Source organism: Branchiostoma lanceolatum, chromosome 16 (assembly GCF_035083965.1).
Source record: "Branchiostoma lanceolatum isolate klBraLanc5 chromosome 16, klBraLanc5.hap2, whole genome shotgun sequence".
In the NCBI taxonomy this organism is placed as follows: domain Eukaryota; kingdom Metazoa; phylum Chordata; class Leptocardii; order Amphioxiformes; family Branchiostomatidae; genus Branchiostoma; species Branchiostoma lanceolatum.
In genome coordinates, this window is record NC_089737.1 from 2,043,328 (window position 1) to 2,056,328 (window position 13,001).

At 41.6% G+C, this 13,001-nt stretch overlaps 1 protein-coding gene across 1 annotated transcript in view; it reads right to left on the reverse strand.

Moving 5' to 3' along the window:
• Positions 1-7,660, reverse strand: part of LOC136422141 (thrombospondin type-1 domain-containing protein 7A-like) — a 28,903-nt gene extending 21,243 nt beyond the window's left edge. The window contains exons 1-6 of the mRNA XM_066409788.1: positions 7,426-7,660; positions 6,883-7,002; positions 6,049-6,206; positions 5,532-5,640; positions 4,847-5,038; positions 3,948-4,101 (exon numbers count right to left, since the gene is read on the reverse strand). Coding sequence (XP_066265885.1) covers positions 3,948-4,101; positions 4,847-5,038; positions 5,532-5,640; positions 6,049-6,206; positions 6,883-7,002; positions 7,426-7,645 — 953 coding nt within the window. The 5' untranslated portion in view covers positions 7,646-7,660. The remainder of the gene's footprint in view (positions 1-3,947; positions 4,102-4,846; positions 5,039-5,531; positions 5,641-6,048; positions 6,207-6,882; positions 7,003-7,425) is intronic.
• Between the last annotated feature and the right edge of the window lie 5,341 nt (positions 7,661-13,001).

Genomic DNA, 13,001 nt, shown 5'->3' on the forward strand with positions numbered 1-13,001 from the left:
CTTAATCCATCTGGCCATTGCTTTGATCCTGACTTTGTGTAGCTCTGAAAATTACGAATGGAATAAATACTCTAAGAAAATTTTGCAATATTTGCAATAAACTGTTATGATCTTGTTTAAGATGTTTATAGTAGCCTCAGACTCCACAAGATCACGCGCGCAAGAGCCCCGGTAACCTGACACCCTTGGACCTTAGAATGGTAAGTCGATCAATAGGAGAGAGCACAGGATTCTCCTTTCAGGGACGCGTGTAGCGGATATGGACATCTCAATGAACACCCAAGTGTCAAAGACACTCATTTGGGGGTGTTCTCCCTGTCATCGATCACGGGCCGGCGATGACGGCTTCGTGTGGACAAGAAGGCCAGATCAGGTTAGTGTGGAGTGACTCCGATATCAGCGACGGAGGATGATTTTAAAACGATATAAATGAAGCGAAAGAAAATAGCTAGGGCGATTAAGTAGACGGTAAGAAAATTTGCCTCGTACATATGGTTCGTTCTCAAAATTTTACCCTCAGTCAGGATTTTACAGGATGATTTTCGAAAAATGCACAACATCGGTTGGTGGCTTGGAAGAAACCTTAGCCATGGGGGTATTGCACCCCCTAAAAGCGGCTGTCGGGAGGACATGAATAAAGAAAACGGCCTAAAACGCAACAACGTAGTTCCGAAAATGTTTCAGTTGGTTGGTGAAGTCAGCTACTCAGATCGTTCAACAGATCAAGTCATATCGCTCCAGTTCTTGTTCGCTAAGGTGGCCAAATTTAGTAACAGCAGTTACCGTTCAAGTGTACAGTCAAACCTGTATTAGCGGTCACCTTTGCATAGCGGCCACCTGCCCATAGTGGTCACTTTTTGTCGGTCCCTTGGATTTTTCCCATTGACATAAGCATTAAGAATTAGGCTATAGCGGCCACCTGTCCAACGCGGTCGCGGCCAGACGATTTTCGGTCCCGCGAGTACAGTAACACTGCCGATAACGGGCAATGTGCGCCGGTGGAAGCCGCATCGCCACCACACGCCGGGTTCAAAATCTTCATTTTTTTAATGCAGTTATCAAGTTTATGTGAACTCAACTTGACAGGATAATAATGATAAAGAAAACAAGAATGTTTTATCTTTGTTAGATTATCCCAAAGACATTATATAGGATCCATGGTTTGACGCGAACTGAAGTTTTTCTTCACATGGCTTGCGTTTGTACATCGTAGCATATTTGACTATTTCTGTGCATTTGGACTGGGCAAAAATTACGGTAGTTTTTGGAAAATACAGCCCGCACATGTATCTGATGCGCTAAGTTCGCGAATTGTTTCAATATCGGCCACATATTTCCGTTTTCCCCGGGAATTCATCCGAAAATGTGCCCAAACACGATTTTCAAAATGGCGGAGCAGCATAAAGGTCATCGAAAGACACCACTGTTGCGGAGGTATAGTGTGTTAAATTTATTTTGCTGCAAACTATCACTGAGGATAATTACTTAACCAAAAGCCTCAAACTAAATATGGATAACATTACTATGATGTATAATTTGGGCTGTTGCAATTTTCGTAACAGAAAAAAGCCCTCAAAAGAGCGACCTTCCTCTCATTACCCTATTAGCACAATGGTAGAAGCCGATCGTGACAAGCAAACAACAACAGACAAGGAAAATTGTCGCCACGATTTTATGTTTGAAAACGGTCGAAAACTAACAGTAAGTGGCAACTGAGCAACATATATTTTGTTCTAAACTAACTAGGTGGCATTTTACTGCGAAGGACAAGAATCGAATGTCTAAAATAGCCTTACCATGTACGGTGAATTAAAAAAATGTATCTCAGTGGGTACTGAAAACATGTGTCACTCGTGGTCAATTAATCAACATTTTCTCCATAGCGGCCACCTGTCCTTAGCGGCCAGTTTTGGCCAGTCCCTTGAGTGACCGCTATAGACAGGTTTGACTGTACAAGTAAGACACGGCCGTGACGTTTATTAGATTATATACAAGAAATGAAATAGCCGTTCTAGCTACGTTTTTTTCTGGCTTTCTGATAGAACGTGAAATACAAATAAATTATAAACCACATCGCCGAACAAAATATTTTACATTTATGACTGTATTCTACCTTCTCTCAGCATTTCGATAGTGACCAGATAAAACGTCTCAGTGCAGTAGGACCTAAAGGACTACACAAAAAAACAATAACTTTTAATAGCTGAGAAGAGTTTCATAATTTTCTTATAACTACATGAAACTACATTGTATACATATTTATATTCCTATCGTTAGAAAACTGAAACAAAGGTAGCCGTAAACTCAAGTTTGTCAACCGTACAGTGAAGGAATCTAAGTCATCTATTGTAAGTAGAGGAACAAATATCTACAGGACGTCATTTGTCCTCCAGCCGAAGATGACGTCTACCTAACCCAGTCGAGTTTTCTAAATATGGGAATTGTCGGAAATCTGAGGCACATCGGTCCAGGCCGACTTGTGCTCGGGGGAAATCGGAGCTTGCTACGTCATGTCTTGGCTCATTTGCATACTTGACAAGCCGATGAAAGCCCGCGGCGAAATTCCTGATCAAAGGCGCGGCGCTCCTCCCTGGCTTGCAGACCGCGGGGGATTATAAACGGGGAGGAACAACTTCTTCCTTTTGATTGGGCCTGCAACCGACCGCCGTGAATATATTTTGCAATTCTGGACCCTCTCGACATTCTGCACACGCAACATTCGTTTTATTTTGTTGTGCTGTGGGGCAGATCGCAGAGAACGTAACTGACAGGCCGTGCGTGTTTCAGCGGGTTGATGTGGTCTTTTGGCTCCCGTCGGTTGAACCAAGGAGGTTGAACGGAGGGATAAGATATGCTCGCCTCTTTGCTAAACCTCGTCACAGACTCAGTGACAAATCGACAGCAATTTCCACCTAATTTGCAGTCAGTTTTATCCGGAAAGTGAACTCTGACGTGACAAATAATGTGATAACAACGGGGCGGGGCTTGCCTGGCGCCTTGTCACAGCGGTTCCACTGATTGCAGGACGTGATCGCGGCGTAGCAGATTCTTCAAACAGCAACTCAAAACAGCTCCAAAGCGGGAAATTGAACAGCATTTTAAAGATAAAGTCGGTTATACGTAGAAGACGGGTCAGTTTCTTTTTTTTCTACCCTACCCTACCCTGCTATTTAGTTGATTTAGGATAGAGAAATGTTTTCGATTAGCAGATCCCGCGGGGAATTGCCACAGGGTGATTGAGTGCCAGTTGATGTTTATGTTCGCCCGCTCTCAGCTTGTCGCTCTGTTGGGTTGCACGTAATGGTATCCAGAGTAGATCGGTCACGTTTGGAAGACATGAAATATCTCGACAAAATGTGGAGAACGAAGGTCTTGAGCGATATCTTGAAACAGTTGCCCGCAGCACTAAAATAATTTTTGACCTTTTCTGCGAGTCACGGTATTCTACACAGCGATCTCGACTACTTGTAGCAACCTGCCGACTTGACCTCTTGTTGTTCTTATCGCTGCGCTTTGCGTACGGAAGGGGGCGCTGCCGCACGGCTAGATCTCATTAAGGGACTTAGAAAAAATTGGCCAGGCGCCGCCAATTATTTTCTAAGTGTTTACGGTGCCCAAAACGTCCGGGCGGTCCTGAACTACCTAACGCGCCGAACCACTTAATGATGGTTCACCGCGTGGGCGTCCGAACTGGGAGGCTCACGGCCCGGACTGGGTGGGCGTGGGTGTGCGGTCTGGACTGCTTCCGAACCGGTCCGGACCGTCCCGGGCGGATTCATTTTCACATAGGTACTGTACAAGTCAAAAAGTTTATACAAACATAACAGCTAGCACCTTTAAGAGAATGCAAATCTATCAAGCTATATGTAAATGCTAATTTTGACAAATAGAATTGCTAAACTTGCAATGTTGAAAATTGCTAGGTAACAATAAATAATTTGGCATACTTGAATTTGTAGGCTGTGTCTCCACACGTTTGGCTGCACTCAGACCAGCCGCTGAATTTACTGAGCATGCAGTCCTCTGGACAGGGTACTGAGCAGGCCTGCTGTCTGGAGGGCTTGGAGTCCGCATCACACAGTTCCTCATCTACTGCAGTTCCTACAGATTGGAGTCAGTAATGGATAGTATTAGCAAGCACATGCAAAATATATGAGATAGAGCAATTACATCTCTTCCACATCAAAAACTTTTACAACAAGACCACAGCATGTCCAGGACCAAAGATATAAAAAATGGAAGTTCTGCTTCAGTACCAAGGTCAGCCACCAAGAGGCCCAAAATCAACCTTGACCAGCAGGTTCACAAGACCTACCCACATACCAAATATCATCACAATCCATCCACAGGTTCTTAAGTTATTGCGCCGGACATGCACGCACACAGGCACGCAAACTGAGTAAAAAGTATACCTCCCTTTTTCATGGAGGTAAAAATTAATGTTGCAAACAATATCTATTTAGTTCAGCACTCATGACTTTCTGCATACTCAACAAGTCCAGGACAAAACCCTAAAAAACTTGCAGTTCTGCTGCAGTATCAAGGTCACAGACCAGGGGACCCAAACTTGACTTTGGCCTTTGTCTTCCCATCTCCTACCCACATACCAAATATCATCACAATTTATTCAGAGGGTCTTAAGGTAGGCTGACCACAAATATATCCAGAAACACAAACAAGCAAACACACATGCAAGCAAACACACACACACACACACACACACACACACACACACACACATACACACACACACACACATGCACACACACACACATACACACAGGGACATGCCAATAAACATTATCTCCATTTTTCATGGTGGTAATAAGAGTTCAACTCAACCCACCCGTGTCTTTCCCGCAGTACACCGGTCGCGTCTGGACACCGCTGTCATCACCGCAGGATTGGTTGAAGGACTGACACTTGCCCCACGGTCCCACCTGCCACAGGTACGTGCTGCACGGAACCTGCTGGTTACACATCCGTCTCTGCACCAGCTCGTCCGCAGGCAGACACTCTGTGTCATTTCTGGAGTAAGCTGTTGGCAGAATTTAATAAGAGATTTTATTATGGCAAATAGTCACAATGTCCTTAAGCCCTTACACACCCATCTCTGGTCCAACTCGTCCGCAGGCAAACACTCTGTGTCATTTCTGGAGTAAGCTGTGAGTAGACTTGAAAATTCAATCATCTATAAGAAATTTTACAAGTTTTTTGGATATAAGAGGATCCCTTGAGCCTTTTTTTCAAAGATGAATGATATTAAAAGTACTCTTTGTGAAATTGTTTAATATTAGAAATAGTCGATTGTTATGTATCTACAAATTGCCATACATTGTACACGTTACAATTGTTGAGCAATACAGTTCTTCTTCTATCTTCTTTTGAGTACTGCAGGTGCTTGTCATACCTAGAACTAATACGAGTCTGGAATCCATCAAAAAGCGGCCAGATGGTCCTTATGTGAAGGTGGTCACTTGTACAAGGTTGACTGTATCCAAACAACTCTAATGTCAAGTTGCGTGCCATACCTAGAACTTGTCTGATACGTGTCTGGAATCCTCCTTTCACGCCGCAGGACACTGAGCAATGTCCCCAGTCTGACCACTCCGACACCACACAGTCCCCAGGGCACGGAACCTGGAATATTCACAGAGACATTACATATACATGTACCAGTACAGTATGTACACAATGTAGATTCCAACTTCCTGCAGTGAAAACACTACTTGGTCTTGATCAGGAATGTCTTCAGCTTTGAATTTGTTTCCATCCCACTCATTGTTTGGGAGCCATGTTGTTAACTTACGTTGTTGAATCTGTCATTTTAAGCTTACAAAAATACATTTTCATCAATTTCATGTCATGAAACTGAGATTTTTGACGGACGGTGTGAAATATCTGTCCGTCCTAGCAAGCAAATTTCCATCCTGGGAGGGAGGGACGGGTCCTGGTCTTGATCAACAGGAGTGCAGAAAAAATCCCCAAAAGTATGTTTGTTAAAATACCTTTACAGATTTGAATAGACAAGTCTTGTCAACAGATTACCTTGCAGTTATTCTCGCGGTGTGGTTCCTGAATGTGGGAGCAGTTTTCCCGAGGAAGAACTTCGTCCAGCGCGCTCTTACAGTACATGACCCTGATCTGAGACCCAGTGCCACATGGCTGGTCCAACCCAAAGTCCAGGAAACACTTGCTCCACCGACCTGGAGGACATGGGTTCAAATCCACATTTCTTTCAGAACTGTGATGTAGCATCTGCCAACATGATTCCACCAGGGTAAATAATTCCAGCGCCAAAAAAGATGCATCCAAACAGACTTCCAAAACATCACCCACTATAATGCACTCCAGACCTGCTTATCTAAAATGTGCATACCTGGGGGATGCTGCACTAGAGATATCTCAGACCCACTGTTTTTCAAAGTGGCAAATTTATGTAACCCAGCGGATGGAGGTTACACATGATAGCATTATCATCTATATTTATGTGTTGCTTTCAGACAGCAGAACTCCCAGTACAAAGGAACAGAACTAATGGCATGAGAATACAAAGCTAGCCACAAATACAACGTACATTTTATCAGACTCAGTGCAATGACAAATCAGAGACAATCACAAATCTCTATGAGTTGGAGTTCACCTAATGATATACAGTCAAACCTACCCAAGAAGACCACTCAGGGGACACTCAAAGGGACCTATAGAATCTGGTCCTATGTGGACAGATGGTCACTATGGACAGGATTCTTAATGCTTGTGTCAATGGGGAAAATTTTTAAGAGACAATGAAAAAATGGCCAGTTGGTCCTTAGTCATCTGTACAGATTTGACTGTATATTTTTTTGTAGAATTCCTCCCCAAAAGACGCTGTCCTCGCACCTGTGTGCCACCAGGAGCAGTCCACAGGCTCACACTCCCGCGTCTGCACCTGCCCATCGCACTCCTCGCCACCGTGCGCCGGCGGGATCAGGACCTCACGGAAACGTAACTTCAGTCCTCCTGTAGGGTTAACAACATGAACAGGTGTCTTACCATTGATTCAAAATTAATGGCTTACTAGTCTTTCAATCAATCATCTCAATCATAATAAATCTAATTGCTTTAGATATATCTTGATGATACAATTGCTTTTATCTTGATTATACAATTGCTTTACACATCTTTATTATACAATTGATTTAGACACTGAGTTCAAAATTAAAGTTACATGTACTTTTTCATATACTATATTCAAGGTTTATGCTAAACTCTTTCATTTTTCTACTTGCATCTCTGATAAGTTTGACTGTTCAAGGTAGACACATCACATGTTACTTAGTCCAAAACTTTCTGAAATCCAGTCAAGTGATCCTTTGAGGAAAACCTACAAGATATACTTCTTAGCATTTGAATAGTGAAGATCCTAAAGAAAGTTAGAGTTACCTGTCCCGCAGCTCTTGGTACAGGGCGACCAGTTCTGCCACTCCCCGAGCTCACAGTTCTGTGGACACGGTACACGGCAGGCGCGGCGCACCGCCGGTCGTGCAGACGTGGTGTTGTCTCCTGTATCAAACAGACACAAACATCCGTAAATAATTTCATCATGTTGGTGAATGACTGAATAGTAAAGTAATATGCCCTGAAGAAGATGACAGACGGTCATCGAAACATCGGGTCTTACCAATAATTATGTGGTTGTGAATAAAGACCTTTACTACTCAGGCACAAACAGCCTGTTTCTCACATCTTTTTACCACCAGATTCAAATGTCTACTTAGAAATAAAAAGCATGGATATACAAACTTCTCCTGTATCTATATCTGTATAACTGGTACATGTATAACTGCCCTTCAGCTTAACACACCAGGTTTGCAGGCACGCAGTGTGGCAGCAGCTGGTTATATTACACTGAACAACCTGCCACCGTAACCTAACCTTTGCATATCTTGATACAAGCATTGTTTGAAGCAATCCAATTAGGATGCAACAACTGTACTTGGTAGCAATGAGTTCTACTCTACATTTCTTGGTGGCAACGAGTTCCACTCTACATTCCTACTAACTCTTCCTTATTTTCTCCATGAGAAATGGAGATATAGTTTTGGATGTGTGTGTGTCTGTGTGTGTGTGTGTCTGTCTGTGTGTGTTTGCGTTTCCGTACTATTGTAGTCAGCATAACTGAAGAACCTCTTGATGGATTATGACATTTGGTATGTGGGTAGGTGTTGGGGAGACAAAGGTCAAGGTCGATTTTGGGCCCCCTGGTATGTGACCTTGTTTTAAAAGTAGAGACTTTCTGGACACTTCTGTACCGGTACACACACATTGCATAACCCCTCCTGCTTAAGAACATTGAGAAAATATGTTCCCAAAAGCTAGAACTGGATCAACCCTGACTGTTCAAATTTCTCTGTTAGACCTGTCTGTCACCATATAAGTGGTTTGTCAGATGCCATGTTGGGTTGGATATGAGCAATGTGAGGCAGTGTTGGGAAGACTGCCAAGCTAGGCTTACCAACATCCGGGGCAAACCAAGAATCATCACAGGAGGTGTTAGTCCATGCTACGTACTGGTCGATCCCTGATGTTTAGAAAATGCAGAATCATTTGTACAATCAAATCTTTTCTGCCAATTAAAATCTTGTAAAGCATATATATTACCTAATTCTACTACCTAAAAGCAACAATAAGGTCAGCTCTTTCTCACGGATTTGCAATACTAAAGAAAGTCCAAGTAAAAAATTGCATTTTTCTTACCAATTTGAAAATTCCCATTGGTACCTATACGTCATTTGGAATAAATTACAATCATTATGACGTTTATTTAAACCTGCGATTCTGTGTGTCATGCCTTCACACTCTTAGACAATGTTAGATGAAGTCCTAGAACTCGCTATCTGATACTCGGTTGAATTGATGAGAAAACTTCTTTCCTTCCTTTCCAAGCATGCCATTCTCATCCCTGAGTCAGTGACATAATAATGATAACTTTATTGCACAACAATTGCACAAGGTTCAAAGTATGGCATCTACTGGTACTACAGTTCCATAAGGCTAATCTACCTAGTAAAACAAGAGTGAGCAGTATGGGATGAGAATAGGCTTTAACAATTATTGGCAGAATTTCTAACATCTAGACATTCTTTATATACTTTCTTATGTATAGCATGCAGTGGCTGTCACATATCCAGTGGTTCACCCCTGAGTGTGGTGAGTTAGGAGCAGGGTGGTACAGGGAGTAACCAGGGACGGTAGATAAGGCATGGAACCAAAATAAACCACAGGCCAGGTATGACATTGAGGTAAACCATGGGCCTAGAAAAGTCACAGCAGGAAAGGGAAAACACTGAATCATCGGCTGCCAAAACATGGGCTTGTTTCAGTCCCAACACGTCTGTGAAATCAAGTCAAAATCCTGTTTTACTTTGAAATTCTTTGACCATTTTCATTCTAGAGTTCTAATGAAACATAGAAAATTAGCTTATTTACTTTCAGTCCTGAAAGTAGAGAATCCTTTATGGTTCAAAGCTTCCATGGACCTTGACAAAGGAAAAATCTAAATTTTAAGATTCTGAAGAAGATATGAACTTAAGTTAGATTATCTTCTTGTTTTCTTGGTTAACCTTCAACTAAAGACTAAAGCGTGTAGTTGTTTGGTCTACAGATGAGATAAGCACATCTGTTATCTCTTGTAATAATAGGGGAGGAGGGCTGAATCAGTAAATGTTGACTTAAGATTACAGAAGACTACAGGGAATCATTTTACACTTTTAGAAAATTTAGTGAGGAATTTAAAGAGATAAACCAAGAAGGACATCAGAGGGGATTTTCAGAAATGTTGGAGAAAATTAATATTTCACCCCAAGGTTGTTTTTCTTTTGGCTTGTCTATCTGTGTGTCTGTCTGCTTAATTGTTATTAATGTTTCTGTGATTCCCAATATATGATGCAGCATTGGTACATTACATCATCAGTGCTGTCCTTGTCTAAGGGACCAAGAGGGTTACAAGGGTAAGGGGGTGAAGTCTGTCATCTCTAAATGTTGTATTGTCCTAAAAAAGAAACTCTATGGACTGTTTTGTTGGGAAAATGTATTTCAAAGCTCTATTTCTAAGGTTAATCTTACTTAATCAAAATCAAGGAAAGGCCTTCAACTTTTCTGCCATCCAGTTTTCCTCATACTGTAATCTACAAGGATTACACAGGAGCTACAGGTAAGAATTATCTCCAGTTGACACACCTGTGCAATTAGCACTCACTGGTAGTTTACAAACACTACACTGCATGTAAATGTCTAGAGTAATGCTGTGACATCTGTGTAGAGTGCAGTGCACTTGTGAGAGTGACACAGGCTTGTTTGCCTCAGTAACACTGCTTTCTACTGCTGACTACAGACATGTACCATCTGCTATGGGCAAGCTGAGTTATTCTTAACCTGAAAGCACACACACACACACACACACACACACACACACACACACACACACACACACACACACACACACTCACATACATACACACACACACACACACACACACAAACAATAAACACACATATGCACATACACACACATGCACACACACACACACACATGTCATACATACACGCACACACACACATACACACACATGGCCATTCCTCACTAACATTGTTCATTAGTATGGACCACTTCTGCATTTTGTTGAAACATTTCAATATCACTCTGTGGTCTAAGACTGGCAAGCTGCAATGCATCAGGACTTTGTGGTCTCTTAACAGTTCCATACAGGAATATGGAAGTTACTTTGAAAAGAGTTAGCTGTTGTTGTTTCTTCTGTTTTAGATTGTAATGTGTTACATTCAAATGGAAAATTAATATTTCTTTTATGTTACTTTCAAGTGAAAAGTGCTTGCAAGGAAAAAATCCAAGCATAGGAATGCAACATATCAAAATTTTAAGAAGTGTGCACAAATAGAGCACTCATTTCTCAAGTTCAAAGAAAAGGAGACGGTGCTTCAGAATCCATTCTCAATGAACTTAAGAAATGGAGTGTCCCCTGGACCACTTGAAGAAGATGGAAAACACTCTAGCAGGAAGAGGGACATTTTGGGGTTAAACCAACAGTACTTCCCCTCCCCTATATCTGCTCATGAAGGCAGGAATTCTTCAATCTCCCTTTACAAGCTCTTAGAAGCATGTAATCATCCCCTTGTCCTGTGGTGGGCCATGGGTCCCACTTGGGAAAGCCTCAAGCATTCAAAGATCCTATCACACATGGATGAGCGTCTGTATCAGTGCATGCCTTTTTCTGTGAGGCGTAGCAAGCCACTCTATCTTAATTCACACTGATTGTAGCTGGCCCACTCAAAGTCAATGTTAAACGTTAATTTTTCGAGCAGCATAATTGGTCAATTTAATTCTATGTAGCATATTATTTCTTATAAACAATTCATCCTTGGCAAGCAACCACCTGGCACAGGCAACCACTTCCAGTCACAAGTCACACTAGAATGGCAACATTTTCGGGAAAATGCAGGATATTCCCCTCCCATTACCTACACCTCGAATATGACATCCTTAGCATTGACTGTAAGGTATTATGAGGTTTCTGCATAAATCATGCTATGCAAACGAAGCCCTCATTAGCATAATTCATGGCCAGGTTTTCTGACCTTTCCTAATGGTACCTACATCTCAAATATGACATCCGTAGTTTTCACGGTAAGGGAAATACAAGTTTATGCCTAAATCATGCACATGAGGTCCACATTATCATAATTTATGGCCAGGTGTATTCACCTTTCCTAAAGGTACCTACAACTCAAATATGACATCCGTAGCTTTAACGGTAAGGAAAATTCAAGTTTATGCATAAATTATGCAAACAAAGTCCTCATTAGCATAATTTATGGCCAGGTTTTCTGACCTTTCCTAATGGTACCTACATCTCAGATGACATCCATAGCTTTTACGGTAAGGAAAATACACGTTTATGCATAAATTATGCAAATGAGGTCCTAATTAGCATAATTCAAGGCCAGGTGTGTTCAGCTTTCCTAAAAGTACCTAGATCTCAAATATGACATCTGCAGCTTTAACGGTAAGGGAAATACAAGTTTCTGCATAATGCATGCAAATGAGGTCCTCATTAGCATAATTTATGTCCCGGTGCTTTCACCTTTCTTAAAGGTACCCACATCTTCAATATGACATCCGCAGCTTTTACGGTAAGGGAAATACAAGGAAAATACAAGTTTATTCATAAATTATGCAAATGAGGCCCTCATTAGCATAATTCATGGCCAGGTGTGTTCACCTTTCCTGAAGGTACCTACATATCAAATATAACATCTGCAGCTTTTACGGTAAGAGGAATACAAGTTTCTGCATAAATTATGCAAATGGAGTCCTAATTAGCATAATTTGTGTCCAGGTGCATTCACCTTTCCTAAAGGTACCTACATCTTAAAGATGACATCCGCAGCTTTTACGGTAAGGGAAATACAAGTTTATGCATAAATTATGCAAATGAGGTCCTCATTAGCATTATTCATGGCCAGGTGTGTCCACTTTTCTGAAAGGTGCCTACATCTCAAATCTGACATCTACAGCTTTTACGGTAAGGGAAATACAAGTTTCTGCATAAATTATGCAAATGAGGTCCTCATTAGCATAATTTATGTCCAGGTGTGTTCACCTTTCCTAAAAGTACCTACATCTCAAAGATAACATCTGCAGCTTTTACAGTAAGGGAAATACAAGTTTATGCATAAATTATGCAAATGAGGTCCTCATTAGCATTATTCATGGCCAGGTGTGTCCACTTTTCTGAAAGGTGCCTACATCTCAAATCTGACATCTACAGTTTTTACGGTAAGGAAATACAAGTTTCTGCATAAATTATGCAAATGAGGTCCTCATTAGCATAATATATGTCCAGGTGTGTTCACCTTTTCCTAAAGGTACCTACGTCTCAAAGATAACATCCGCAGCTTTTGTGGTAAGGGAAATACAAGTTTATGAACATCACTATGTATAG